This window comes from Cavia porcellus, unplaced genomic scaffold (assembly GCF_034190915.1).
Source record: "Cavia porcellus strain 051 isolate PalLab524CR breed Dunkin Hartley unplaced genomic scaffold, mCavPor4.1 scaffold_7, whole genome shotgun sequence".
Classification (NCBI taxonomy): Eukaryota; Metazoa; Chordata; class Mammalia; order Rodentia; family Caviidae; genus Cavia; species Cavia porcellus.
In genome coordinates, this window is record NW_026947490.1 from 22,479,130 (window position 1) to 22,493,434 (window position 14,305).

General features: G+C 41.2%; 1 protein-coding gene across 4 annotated transcripts; it reads left to right on the forward strand.

Annotated features, from left to right (window-relative positions):
• Positions 1-101: 101 nt before the first annotated feature.
• Positions 102-12,761, forward strand: LOC100716337 (zinc finger protein 226-like). Of its 4 annotated transcripts, none has more exons than XM_063252190.1 (7): positions 102-419; positions 794-2,360; positions 4,068-4,288; positions 4,400-4,461; positions 6,377-6,503; positions 7,277-7,369; positions 10,592-12,761. In XM_063252190.1, the coding sequence occupies exons 4-7, from the start codon at positions 4,447-4,449 to the stop codon at positions 12,742-12,744; spliced, it is 2,388 nt and encodes a 795-aa protein (XP_063108260.1). In that variant the 5' UTR covers positions 102-419; positions 794-2,360; positions 4,068-4,288; positions 4,400-4,446; the 3' UTR covers positions 12,745-12,761. The 4 variants fall into 4 exon arrangements, with proteins under 4 accessions (XP_063108260.1, XP_063108262.1, XP_063108261.1 ...); XM_063252192.1 differs by having other exon boundaries at positions 794-1,152; positions 2,260-2,360; positions 4,068-4,461; XM_063252191.1 differs by having other exon boundaries at positions 794-941; positions 2,260-2,360; positions 4,068-4,461.
• Positions 12,762-14,305: the final 1,544 nt, after the last annotated feature.

The window sequence follows — 14,305 nt, forward strand, 5'->3', positions numbered from 1 at the left end:
GTCGCATCCTGGGACATGTAGTCTAAAAGTCTGCGTGCAGGCTCACACACTTCGGCTACCTGAGGCCCCACTGAATTCTGGGAAATGTAGTCCAGGACCACCAGCCCCACTCGCCAACCCCGGCGTTCCAAATGCTTCTCCCTCCGGGAAGAATGTGCGGAACCATTCTGGGTGTGCGGAGCTCTGCATAGTCCTTCCGCTCCAGCGGACCGCGGAGCAGCCATCTTTTTTCCCATTCGAGGAGTATTTAGGGGTCGGGTCCTTCGGGCATCTTTTCAGCGTCTCCCAAATGCCCTTGGGACCAACAGGTAGCAGTTTTTCGTCTAGGGAGAAAAAGAGGAGCCGCAAAGAGCGGAGGATTGGGGGGCAGGGCTGCCGCTGTGCGTTCCCGGGGCAGGCTGCTGTGCGTCGCCGATCAGGTGAGCGCGGACCCGGGTCGCGGTTCGCGGGGTTCGGGGGTCCCCACCAGCCAGCCCTGCCGCTTCCGGCAGTGGCTCCAAGGCGGCTCAGTTAATTAATCCGTCTGTTGTCGTTTGCTGTTCTCAAAGGAGGGAATGAGGAAGAGAGAACACAGTTAAACCTTGCGAACAGAATAATCGGAGAAAAAATATGAGCCCAAAAGGTTTTAAACTGCATAGCGTGGGGGAAATTAAATATTCAACTCTATTAAAGCAGACTTCTCAAAAATTAAAAAAATAAGCTGCCTAACATAGGGAGTGTTAGCGATACCAGTATAATTTTCCAAGAAATATCCACTTTAAGCCCAGGAAGCTGAATTGTCCCTACCCTTTAGTTTTTTTAGGGAGAAGGTTGCTGAATCCGGGGACCCTACTGTAATTTTCCGGAGACCCAGACACAGTCTTGGAATTTGACGACTTTTACTCCTTTTTCAGACCTGATTTCTTTAAAAGCACTGCACGGAAAAGGAGGAGGAGGCCTACGTGCGTAGAAAGTTTCTTTTTCCACAAAGATAGTCACATAAATCGGAGAATGTGTGGATCTTGTCATAGGGCCTGGGAAGTGATTCAACACTAGTTGCTGAGTTTTATGCCAATGAAACCGCCGCTGGCTGCTAAGTGGTATTGCTGGTTTTGCTATGCAACGGATGAGGAGACAGAAGAAACAGCCTGTTTGCCCGAGGTTGCACAAGTTGTAGGTGTTGCTGGTGTTGGTGAAACTGAGTTCATAATCTCTGTTATATTCTCCCTAAAGCGTAGGAAACTGGTATTACATGAAGAGAGGTTGGGACCTCATAGGATCTTGAGAGCATAGTTTTGCCTATTGGATGAATATTTAAAACGTTTTCTGAACTATTTCATTTTGTTTTTTTAAGTACCATTTAGATCATGAAAGTAACATTTAATCATGGAAATCTCAGGAAATACAGAAATACATAAGGAAAAATTTAAATTACCATAATCCTACAAAATAAATATAAACAATTATGAGTACCTTTTGGTCAGTTTATTCTTGCATATGTTTCTGCTTAGTGGAGACTGTTCTCTCTGAAACTGACCAGTACCCATCAGTGCTTCTGAAACTGTGATCCACAAACCAGGAGTGTTGTCAACACCTAAGTAGAAGTATCTGTCTAGGAAGCCCACCCAAGACCTTGTCATTTAGAATTTCTACATCTGGAACCCAGGGATGGATATTTCAAGATTCCAAGATTCCAACGTTGATTCTTGTGAAGGCTAAAGTTAGAGAAACATAGAATAGAATCCTAATCTAGAAATTTGGGCCTAAAATAGTGGCCCAGTTTGATGTCATGAGCTCACCACACTGGATTTCTATTTAGTCCAGTGAGACTTTCTTTTCCTCCGACTGTCAGAGTCTTAGCAAAATCAGGACATAAGCAGAAGGCAACCTGGCAAGTCTAGAGTTAGATGAACTCTGTTAGAAATTGTGAAGATGTTTCTCTTAGACTGTGATAGTGTATTCTCTGCCCTTCCTTGTACTAGAGGATTTACTTTTTTTTGGCAAGGTCTCACTATGTGGTTGCGATTGGCCTTAAACTCACTATGTAGCCCAGGTTGGCTTCAAACTCATGGTGTTCCATCTGCCTCAGCCTCCCAAGTGCTGGGATTACAGATGTGTGCCGCCACGCTCAGCCTGGAGGACTTTTTGCAATGGGAATCTTTGACTGCTAGTTCTTAGTAATGTTATTGCTGTAGCTCTCTCCAGCATTACTACTGTTACTACTATGAGAATTTCCTGATTTCTTTTTAACTTCTTTTTTATGTAACTCTGTGATTATAGAAAACTTGCAAGAATGGTATAAAGAAATCTCACGTACCCAGCCTAGATTCATCAGTTGTCTTTTGCTATTCTGTCCATGACCGTCTGCCAAATAATGCCAGGTATGTACCCGTATGTGGCCAAAGACATTTAAATTTGCTTTAGCTTGTGTCAGCCAAGGAAGCTGCCCACTGGGGAGAATCAGGTATGGATGGGGTATCTTAGAAAGAGGCAGTTAGGAGGAGATAGTTACAAGGGTTGAGCTTGTTGTCCATGTTGAGCAGCACTTCAGGCAGTGGGTGTGTATTCTACAGTGGATGCTGTGGAGAAGAAGAAGTTTGATGCCTGAATTTTGTAATCATTTTTACCTAGAAGGTGGGAGAAGCAAGGTGAGATTGAAGTTGTACCTGGAAGTAGGCCAGTCGCCCATATTAGCAGGAGAGGTGCTCCTGAGGTTGGTGGTGTCGGTGTAGAATGTGTCTCTGTGTTACAGACTCGCTTTCCTTCTTGTTTGCTGTGATCACTATAGCCTTGCCTGGTTCTTGTTGATCATCAGAAAACACCAAGTTCTGACTCTTCTGCTGTTAGTTATCAGAGCTGCTGCTGCTGCTTATTTTTCTTTTTCACAGCTTTCTCTGTCTTTGTGTGTGTGTGTGTGTGTGTGTGTCATTGCTGAAGCATTTGGGAGCAAGCTGGAGACACTGGTTGACATGGAATTTGTTACACTGACAGTGCACTGTCATCTAATTCATGGTCTGTGTTTCAGCTTCTTCAGTTTTTACCTCTTTCCCAAGTGAGAGGCCAGTCTAACTCTATGCATTACACGAAGTTTTTGTTTCGTTAGTCACTTTAATCTAAAGTGACTCCTCAGATATTTTTTCTTTTTTGCTGTTGCTATTTTTGTAAAGTATTGGCAAATTATTTTGCACATGTCCATAATTTTTATTTATTTAATATTCCGATTAAATTCAAGCTGTGCTTTATTTGAGCAGAGAGGCCACAGAAATGATGAAGCACCCTTCTCTGTGTCTCTGTGTCCTTCTCTGTGTCCATTTGAGGAGTCAAATGTCACTTTCTGTGTTTGTTGTACGTTTGTGGTGGTCTCAACTTTGTCATTGTGATTAAGGTACTTGCCAGGTTATTGTCTTTCCTCTGTAATTAATTCTTTGAAACTATGTAGCCATCTTATTTCTCACTAGACTTTTACCAGTATTTTACTATTCACTGATGATTTTTGAATTATCTTTTATCCCACCTGTATTAGCTTATGTATTTTGCGTTCTCTTCATGTCCACTTACTATCTGTTCCTTTGTTTATAACAATATGGGTTCATATTACCACATCTTTCATTTAAATTAGGTGTAGATTAACAAAAAAAAAATTAGGTGTAGATTGTCACATTGGTTGTTCATTGCAGTATTTTATGTTTTATGAGTTTCTGAAGTTCTGTGCATGTATGCCAAAAGACGCTTTCCACTTAAAAAGAAATATTAAGGACTGGGGGTGTAGCTTAGGGGTAAGCGTGTGCTTAGCATGTATGAGGTCCTAAGTTTGATCCCCAGCACTACAGAATCAAATAAAATATATAAACAACCAGAGATTCGTTGAGAAGTTATAAGAAACTTTCACGTGGAAGAGCAATAACTTGTGAGCTCTAGGGATCTTAGAATAATCTGTTGGTAAATAGTCAACAAAAATTTACCCACATTTTAAGGATAATTTGAAACTAGATTATTGCAGCTTTTTTGCAAAGAACTCTGACCATGTCTAAGAGCGTTCTACTGTGTAACTCTCCTTTGAGGCTGACATTGTTCTCTCCCTCTTTTAGATGACGGAGCTGAGGCAAAGACGTGGTAATAATTTCCCCACGGTGACTCTACCAGTGAGTAGCTGTGCCACCGTTTCAGCCTGGACACACCAATTTCAGAGCCTATTCTTGCCTGTACCGTCTTGGTGTGTACCAGACCTAGACAGAGAGTCGTTAATGTGAGCCACCCAGTGTGCTCGGACAGGCTGTCCTGCGAACTGCTACCTGAGTGGGTGAACAAGGTACCTGATGTCAGTGTTGTGAGCTGACACAATCCAGGGAGCTTAGTACCTTCACTAACTCACGGCAGGGGCCCACGAACTCACCCAGTTTCAATGGATTTCTCTCTTCAGCTCTGCTGCCTTAGGGCTCTGTGCTTTCCCAGAAGGAAGAATTAAACATGAGTATGTTGAAGGTGAGTAGAGCTTGCTATTCTGCCTATTCACAATGGTACCCTTAGTACTCAGAGACAGGATGTGTTCCTCTCTCAAGCAGTCAGTGCACTTGAGGGCCTATAGAGTGTGCTTGGCCCTCGTTTTGTCCCTTTTAAGTTTAACTGGCTTTGGTTTTATTTCATCTTTTTTTATAATACAAATCAGAGTAGAAAAATAATGAACATGAAAAATATACTTACAGGGGCTGGGGATTTAGCTCAGTGGCATAAGTACCTGCCTTGCAAGCAGGCGGTCGTGAGTTCAATCCCCAGTACCGATAAAAAAAAGAAAAAGAAAAAAAAAGAAGAAAAATATACTTACAAGATGGCTGTTTCTATATTTCTGTAATCTGCATCATATATATTCATATATTGGTATTTATAACAGATACCATTTATTTTTTTTCTTTGTGATGCTGGGAGTTGAACCCTCAGCCTCATGCATGCTTAGCAAGCAAGCAGTCTACCACGGAACTGTGTCCCCAGCCCCCTAGATGCAATTTAATTTGTATTTTCTTCTTGACTATTATTTGCACTCATTTTTCATTTCTGTGTCCCTTTTCTATCAAATGTGTGTATCCAGCTGTTAAACTATTCTACCTAGGTATGTGATTAATTTAGCAGTTCTGCTGTTTTAAGAACACTAAACTGGCAGTTTTCCTATGTTCACCTTTTTCTGAAAGAATCATTTTTGAAATCTTTTTTTATCCTTAACATACCAAGTATTCAGAATTAAGAAGAAATGTTCTATATTTGATACCTTGAATATTTTTCATAGAATGTTCAGATGTGGCACAGAGTATCAGTTTTGATGGCTGCTTCAATAGAAAACACCATTAAGATATTTTTGTACTACAGAGCCAGACTCTTGAGTTCCCATGCCCAAGTCATACCCTGCATATATTTTCTTTTCTGATCTGTTTTTTTCTCTTTGCATATACGTGGGATTTTGCATTGAACTATATCCCTGTGCCCCCCGCCCCATCTGCCCTCCTGCCCTACCCTCCCTGCCTGCCCTTTTCTACCTTGAGACAAAGTATCACCAAGTTCTCCAGACTGGGCTCAAATCTGTCTGTCTCCTGGCTCAGCCTGCAGGGTTATAGGCCTGCATCACCACACCTAGCTCTTTTGTATTTTTATTTTTTTAATCAGAGTAGCATGTGACCTTAGTGTAAATACCTGTTGGTACTGCGTACACTTGCCAGCACGTCCGCTCCATCACTGCATTGATGCCTTGCAGCAGCGGGGTGCATCATCCTCGGTTTCATCTTCCCTATAAACATACAGAAAGGGAGTTGTGAGAAATGAGGAACCTACTCAAGCTCACGTGGAAAACTAAGGAACCACAATGTTGTATTCTAGTAAAAGTCAGAGACAGGTGGAAACTGCCTGTGCTGCTTCTCACCTGGTTCCTACCTAAGTGGGAAGGCAGTTACTAGCAGGCACTGTTGGAACTAAATTAGTAAATAGCAAGTTAGATGTCTGGGGAGTTTACACCTTACAGTGGTCATTAAGAGCACCAGGTAAGCCAGCCGTGGTAGCACATGCTTGGAATCCCAGCCCTTGGGAAGCTGAAGCAGGAGAATCTTTGTGAGTTTAAGAGCAGCCTGAGCTACAAAGTGAATTCAAGGCCAGCCTGAACTGCATAGTGAGACCTTGTCTCAAAAAGACAAAAACAACAACAACAAAAAGCACCAGGTAAATTTTCAAAGCTTTCTGGTAGCATTTTTTGTAAGGCACAGGAAAATTAACATATGGTGTCATAAGTTGGAAGGAAAAGAAAAATCTACAAGTGATTCAGAATCCAGAAAAACTTCCCACCCATCCCCACCCCCTCACTGCCACCCCTCTCCCAGTGGATGTCATTTCACTGGGGTCGTGTGCGTGTTTGTTGTAGGAAGCACTGACGTTCAAGGACGTAGCTGTGGCTTTCACCGAGGAGGAGCTGGGACTGCTGGACTCTGCGCAGAGGAAGCTGTACCAAGATGTGATGGTTGAGAACTTCAGGAACCTAGTCTCAGTGGGTGAGGACAACCTCCCTCTGGAATATCTTTGGAGCTCTTTTTTGTCTGTTTTAATTTTTTGAGACAGGGGTCTCAGTATGTAGCTCAGACTGGCCTTGAACTCACAGTAGTTCTGCCTCAGTCTCCTGAATGCTGCCAGTATAGCCATGTGCCACCATGCCCAGTTTGGGGTTCTTGAAATATTGTCTTTGCTATTCCTCTGGGATGCAGAAACAAGGTATTTCTGCTCTTTGTGAACCGGATATTTCAAGTCTTTTTCAATTGTATTTTATGTTTTTAAAAAAAACCTGAATGGACAATATACTGCTATTTCTTGTCTATTCTTTTTCAAATTTCACTCCTGTCCCTTTAGTGAATTATAAAACCAGTTGATTATTGAATCCTACCAGCAGTTTTCCTTCTACCATGCCAGGAAAGTCTCTTGCTGCTGAGCTACATAGCCAGGCTTCTGTGAGCAATTTCTAATGAAAGGATCCTGAAGAGTGATGCATACTGCATCAAAAACTGGCCAGGTGGATGAGTAGGGTGAGCGCCAGTGGGAAGAGAATTGATGAGAACAGGCATTTGTTAAACATGGGTCACTTGAACTTTCCTTTAATAATATAAATTATGCACGTGTGGCATGAAATAAATTCTTCAGTGTGTCATGAGTTTGAGAGACAGTTTTAGAAAACAGTTTTCCGTGTCTTCAGTGTGCTGTTGAAACTCAGATTTTGAGTAAATTTTAGTGCTAGGTGTTTGTTTTAAACTCGTGTAACCCTGCGTGTTCACAGAGCATCAGCTCTGCATGGGAGACAGTTCACACGCAGAAAGCCAAGAGCAGCTTTGGATGATGAAGGCCGGAGCCCAGAGAGAGCGTAACTTAGGTAAGGACCCAGCAGCTGTAGCTTCCTGCAGGTGATTGTCCGCCCGCTCTGCTCTTTACTCTTGTTGCTGTCGCCTGGTCCAGTGCCGACTCCCTTCTGGGCTATCGCAGCAGCCTTGTTAGTGGGTGCCGAGCTCCGTCCTCCTCCTTCCACTTCCTGTTTCCTGCATGGCCACCACAGTGATGCTTTAGCCTTGGGTCAAGGTTTGTTATTCTTCTGCCCAAAACTCCTGTGGTTATTTTACTCTGAGTAAAACCTCTGCCTAAAAAGTGGCTAATAGAGTCCTCTGTAGTCTGTCACCCTCCATTATCTCCCTGCTGTCCTGACCCTCATGGCATCTTTCCAGCCATGTTGGCCTCCCTGCAGTTTCTGAGACTGGCCAAGGTCACCTCTGGCCCAGAGCCCTTTCTGTGGTCTCTGCTTGGAATACTCGTTCACCTCTAATCTTCCTGCCCCCTTCTTTCTCTCATTCAAGTCTGCTCAGTTTTTGTTGTGTGTGTTTGTTTTTCCAGTATTGAGGATTAAACCCAGGGCCTTGTGTATGCTAGGCAAGTGCTTCACCGCTGAGCTACATCTCTAGCCCTTGGCTCATTTTTAATGTCATGAGAGGCCTCTGATCACCCTAAAAATACAGCTCTCCCTTTACTCTGTGTGACCTGCATTATTTTGATCATCACCTCATGTATGAGACTGTACTCTAGGAGTGTAATACTTTTTTTTTCCTAATCCACTTTATTCAAGAATAAAATGGGACAAAAAAAGAAGACAAGCTACAACAAAATCTCAAAACACGTAAATCAGGGCAACAGTGGTACATACATTGTGCATTGTCTTCCCCAAATCATTCATCCAGAGCACAAGACATCTGCATTCAGTTGTCTGAACAACACCAGCACAAATTTTTCCCCTCAGTGAACTCAGGAAAATCAGTAGTGTAACTATCTTAACTATTTTTTAATATGCTTTTCATGGAGCGTAGTACTTCTGCCTCCTGTGCTTTGCTGTTTCCTCAGTTCTTAGAGTAGTCACGTGTTCGCTTATCCATATCATGGGGAGCCTGAAGCAGAGTAACACACTTTCTCATTGACTTTACTTCAGCAGTTGTAGCAGAGCATATTCATTTGAAAAGGAAATATTTTATGTCTACTTAGGTATTTGGACTTAAAAGGAAATAAAATTCTATTTCTTTATCTCTTACGTCAGAGAAGAAAAAGTCTCAGAAAATAACTGTGAATTAGCCTTTCCCTTAAACTATTTGCCCAGCTCCCTCCTATTTGCCTCTTCTAAAATCCATGACTATTAAAAGAAATGGATCTTTCAAAAAAGAAAAAAAGAAACGAATCTTTCAGGATTATGTCTACCGACATTCTATGTGTGTATAGATTTATGTGACTTTAGAAGGCATTTCATGTAATGACACCATTACTGCTCATGTGGAATCTTTATTTTTAATGTTTCTTCTAAACATTTATTATGAGCTACTAAGCTTATTTCATAGTTCACCAATAGACTTCCTTTATTTATTTATTTACTTACTTACTTATTTGTTTTGCGGGGGTATGGGGATCAAACTCATGACCTTGTGCATGCCAGCAAGCATTTATGCCACTGAGCTAAAGTCCTGGCCCTAAACTTTATTTACTAATGTGGAAAACAGTCTTATTTTTAAAAAAGGAATAGGGAAACAGGTTGTTAAAGGCAAAATAAATCTATAGAATATTTAGAATTTTGCATACAGTGAAAAGAAAGTATCATTTCTTTGTCTCTGGGTTTTTTGTTAGTTTTGTTTTTTGTGCCAGGGATTGAACTCATGACCATGCACTAGCAAGGCAGGCGCTTATGCTGCTGAGCTAAATCATCGGCCCCAGGTTTTTTTTTTTTTTTTTTTTTTTTTGAGACAGGGTCTCACTGTGCAGTTCAGGTTGGCCTTGGGCTCACTTTGTAGCCTAGACTAGTCTCAAACTTGCTGGTCTCAAACTTGCAACAATTCTCCTGCTTCAGTCTCCCAAGTGCTGGGATTACAGGATGGGCCACCACACCTAGCTTCTGAATTTTTTGTTAATAAAGTTTATTGATACAAGCCAGGCATAGTGGTACATGTGTGTAATCCCAGCACTTGGGAGACTGAGGCATGTGGATTGCTGGGAGGCCTTCAAGATCAGCCTGGGCTACATAATGAGTTCACAGTGAACCTGAATTATATATAGCAAGACCTTGTCTCAAAAAAACCAAAAAGAAAAAATAAAATTTGTTGATGTATTTAGGTATACATAATGGTCACATTCATTGTAGGGAATTTGTTCCTGTACATGATATATTTTGATTCTTTTTTTTTCCCCATTCCTCTACCCTCCATTCAACCCTCCCCCACTTAAAAAGCTTCATTTTTATTGTTTCCTTTTCTTGTTTTCCTTTTCCCATTCCCCCTCCCTCCTTAGTTCTCCTTCCCATTTGCAAATTTTCTTCCTATTTCACAATTGTCTCTGAATTCAGACTCATTTTCAGGGAAGCAGAATCATGCTGATGGCTGATGGTGTAGCTCCATGGTAGAGTTCTTGCCTTCCATGCCTGAGAGCTTGAGTCTTAAATTCAGTGCACCAGCCGTGCTTCACCCAGCTGATTCTTACCATCTGTAGACCTACTGTGCCACTGCCTCAGAAATAAGGTGCAACTTTTTGCCTCCTCAGCAAAATTGCACTGTCTAGTTCTTGTGTTTCAAATATGTTACTTCCAAAAGCTCTTTGCATATGAATTAGCTCACACTTAAACACAGGCTTATAGTAGTATGGTACTTACTAGTAACGCCTAGAAATCAAACTGGAATTCATCTATCCATGCATTGCTTGAGTACCTTCTAGCTACTAGACACTGTTCTGGGCAGTGGTCATGAAACTCTGAGCCCCACATAATTTTATCTTTACTGATACTGTCTTGTGGTAGGAAAGACATAATTGTAAGAGATTTAGAACATATGTCAGTAATTATGTTTTTAAATGGGTTTCATTAATACTTAGTACTGGGAGTTTACTGGATCACTTCTTGGTTTCTTTTTCTTTTCTTTAAATTCTTGATTGCTACCAGAGTATAAATCAGAAAACTGTATATGGTGAAAAAGATACTGTGAGTCATCCTGAAATTCATTAAAGTCTCTTGCTGTGTCCTAAGTGTGAATCTTTGAATAAAACTTTCATTTGACTATATCTTTAAATTCTTTGTCCTTAGAGAATAAACAAAGTGGATTAAAGCCTATTCAAGACAGAGGACCCCATGAAGAGCTTTCCTGCTGGCAAATCTGGCAACAAATTACCAGTGACTTAACCACATTTCATAACTCCATGAGAAATGCTTGTCCATTCTACAAACAAGGTGATCCCGTCTGCCATGTTGGGGTAGGGCTATGTATTCAAATTTCTAAAGATAAAGACAGTCTAGAAAATTATGAAACAGGCGTTCTCAATGATATTGGAGATCCAGAACTTCCAACTTTTAAAACCCAGGATTCATGGAGGAAAAGTTCCTTGCCTGAATCACAGAATTATCAGAAGAGATGTCCAGAAATTTCTATGAAACATAAACTGTGTCAGTGTGGACAAGGTGTTGATCAGATCAGCTGGATATCAAATCACCTTGAAGAGCATATAATACACAAAAGTGAAAAACTTTACAGCTCCAGTGATTATGGGAAAGATAACACACATAGTTCAGCATTTTATCAGCATGGGATTCACCCAGAACAGAAACCTTACCAGTGTAAGGTGTGTGCAAAAGCCTTCACTGATCTCTCCAGCTTTGATCCTCAGCAGCAATTACATTCTGAAGAGAAGTCGCAAGTGTATATTGAGTGTGGAAAAGGCTTCCGGGATAACTCAGTTCTTTGTGTTCATCAGAGACCTAACGTGGGAGAAAAACCTGAGTGTGGTAAGGAATTCAGTCAGAGCTCACGTCTGCAGACCCATCTGAAAGTTCACACAGTAGAAAAACCACACAAATGTGAGCAGTGTGGGAAAGATTTCAGTCGTAGGTCAGCTCTTGCCGTCCATTGTAAGGTCCATGCAGGACAGAAGCCTTATAATTGTGAGGAGTGCGGGAGGGCCTTCAGTCAGGCCTCTCATCTTCAAGACCATCAGAGAGTCCATACCGGGGAAAAGCCATTCAGGTGTAATGCATGTGGTAAGACCTTTACTCGGAATTCACATCTTCAGTCCCATCAGAGAGTACACACAGGAGAGAAACCGTACAAATGTGAAGAGTGTGGGAAGTGCTTTATTTGTAGCTCAAATCTGTATATTCATCAAAGGGTCCACACAGGAGAAAAGCCCTATAAGTGTGAGGAATGTGGTAAAGGCTTTAGTCGGCCTTCAAGTCTTCAAGCCCACCAAGGAGTCCACACTGGAGAAAAATCATACATTTGTACTATATGTGGCAAAGGCTTTACACTGAGTTCAAATCTTCAAGCCCATCTCAGAGTCCATACTGGAGAGAAGCCGTACAGATGTGAAGCATGTGGGAAGAGCTTCAGGAGAAACTCCCACTATCAAGTCCATCTAGTGGTCCACACAGGAGAGAAGCCCTATAAATGTGGGATCTGTGGGAAGGGGTTCAGTCAGAGTTCGTATCTTCAGATCCATCAGAAGGCCCACAGTGTAGAAAAACCTTTTAAGTGTGAGGCATGTGGGCAGGGCTTCAATCAGAGCTCACGCCTTCAGATTCATCAACTGATTCACACTGGAGAGAAACCCTACAAATGTGAAGAATGTGGAAAGGGATTCAGTCGGAGAGCAGACCTTAAAATTCACTGTAGGATTCACACAGGAGAGAAACCATATCATTGTGAGGAATGTGGGAAGGTCTTCAGGCAAGCCTCAAATCTTTTGGCACATCAAAGAGTCCACAGTGGAGAAAAGCCATTTAAATGTGAAGAATGTGGCAAAAGCTTTGGTAGGAGCTCACACCTGCAAGCCCATCAAAAAGTCCACACTGGGGAAAAACCGTACAAATGTGAGGCATGTGGGAAGGGCTTCAAGTGGAGCTTGAATCTTGACATGCATCAAAGGGTCCACACTGGAGAAAAGCCATACAAGTGTGGGGAATGTGGTAAGTACTTCAGTCAGGCTTCAAGTCTTCAGCTTCATCAGAGTGTCCACACGGGGGAGAAACCATATAAGTGTGATGTGTGTGGTAAGGTCTTCAGCCGGTCCTCGCAACTACAGTCTCATCAGAGAGTCCACACAGGGGAGAAACCTTACACATGTGACATATGTAGTAAGAGATTCAGCTGGCGATCAAATCTTACAATTCATCATAGAATTCATGGTGATAAGGCCTATAAAAATAATAAGAATGGTAAGAGAGAATTCACACAAAAAATTTTATAAAATGATGTTTTTGAAGACTTACGTGTCATGTGAATTTTTATACTCATATCTCAGAAGAAAGCTTGTTTCATTTGTCTATGTGTGGTTATTCATGCCACTGTTGGCCAGAGCATTTAGCAGAAAGAACTCTTAAAATTAGTATTATAAAGGCTTTGGTAAGAACCTTGGCCTTTCTCCAATGTTAGAAGAGAGGCTGGGTATTCACTAGGACTTTAATTCTATACAGGCAGAAATTGCTGAACCTACATAATCAGTTTTGTAAAGTAGTTTTTAAAAGTGCTTAGTATTTGTTACATTAGTGGGAGGTATGAAATTTGAAAATTGTTTTGAGATTATATCCAGAATACTGTGGATTGGTAATTAGAATTTTAAAAAAACTTGAAAGTAATGAAGTTAATTCAGGAGCCAAGTTAAAATAGAAAATCAGTCTATGTTGCAATTTATAGTATTAATTTGGCATTGCACTGTTATGATTAGTACCTGTCCTCACTGTTAGCAGATTGGTTTATATCTTGTTGAACTTTAGTGTTCTGTTGGTTTTATGTAGTACAATTATTTCTCTTGTGACAATACAGGCTGAAAATAAATTTTGTTAATCTTGTAATAACAAGATACTGCACTCTGCCCAGCATGGAGGTTTATACTTGTAATCCTAGAACTAAGGAAGCTGAGGCAGGAGGATTTCTGGGAATTTGAGGTCAGCCTGAACTACATAGCAAGACCCTATCTCACAAAAAAAGTGCATATTATACTATTATTTTTTCAATACAGTTAATGTTGAAGTTGAAGTATCAGAAAAAGTTAACTAATGACAGTAAATTTTTATTTTTTAAATTATTTATTTATTTGTGGTACCGGGGATTGAACTCATAAGCTTGCGCTTGCCAAGCAGGCCCTTACGCTGCTGAGCTAACTCCCCAGTCCAAAGACAGTAAATATGAAATTGATTTGATTTTTTTTTTTTTTTTGAGACAGGTTTTACCATGTATTTAGGCTGGCCTTGCTGTGACTATAGCCCAGGCTGGCCTAGAACTTGTAGTAATTCTCCTACCTCAGCCTCCCAAGTACTGAAATCACAGGTGTGCCAAAATGCCCAGTTCAAAATTGATCAGTTTTTATTCCCAAGTTTTCATCCAAGATTTGACACATCTTCCAAGAGCTTTAGCATTGCTTTTATCCGACCTTCAGTAGAAACTATTTTGCAATTGATTAGTCAAGTTTCTCTGTCCCCTATTCCACCTTTCCCCACCCTGAGGAAAAGGGACGAAAATTATTACAATTGGATAATTTTATCAAACATGCAAATTACAGGTTTATGAATGACTCACTTTCTCCTGCTAGTGCAAGAAAGAAAAAGACAACCTGGAAGAAGGGTCAGTCAGAATATAAAACAGTGGTGGCGAACCCTTTAGAGTTTTCAGTGGTAACAAACAACTCTTTGAGGCATGCATACCAGAGGTTCTCTACCACTGATAAGACTGTCAACAGAGGAGGAACCTAGACAGCGTAGGAATTTAGGATCAGCAGACCTAAAAAGAAGAACTGAGTAATCACATTAGTG

Bases quoted from the DNA above. Each gene is read 5' to 3' on its own strand.
- LOC100716337 (XM_063252190.1), top strand. The intron at 6,504-7,276 runs GTGAGGACAACC...GCGTGTTCACAG, and splicing joins CAGGAACCTAGTCTCAGTGG to AGCATCAGCTCTGCATGGGA. The intron at 7,370-10,591 runs GTAAGGACCCAG...CTTTGTCCTTAG, and splicing joins CCAGAGAGAGCGTAACTTAG to AGAATAAACAAAGTGGATTA.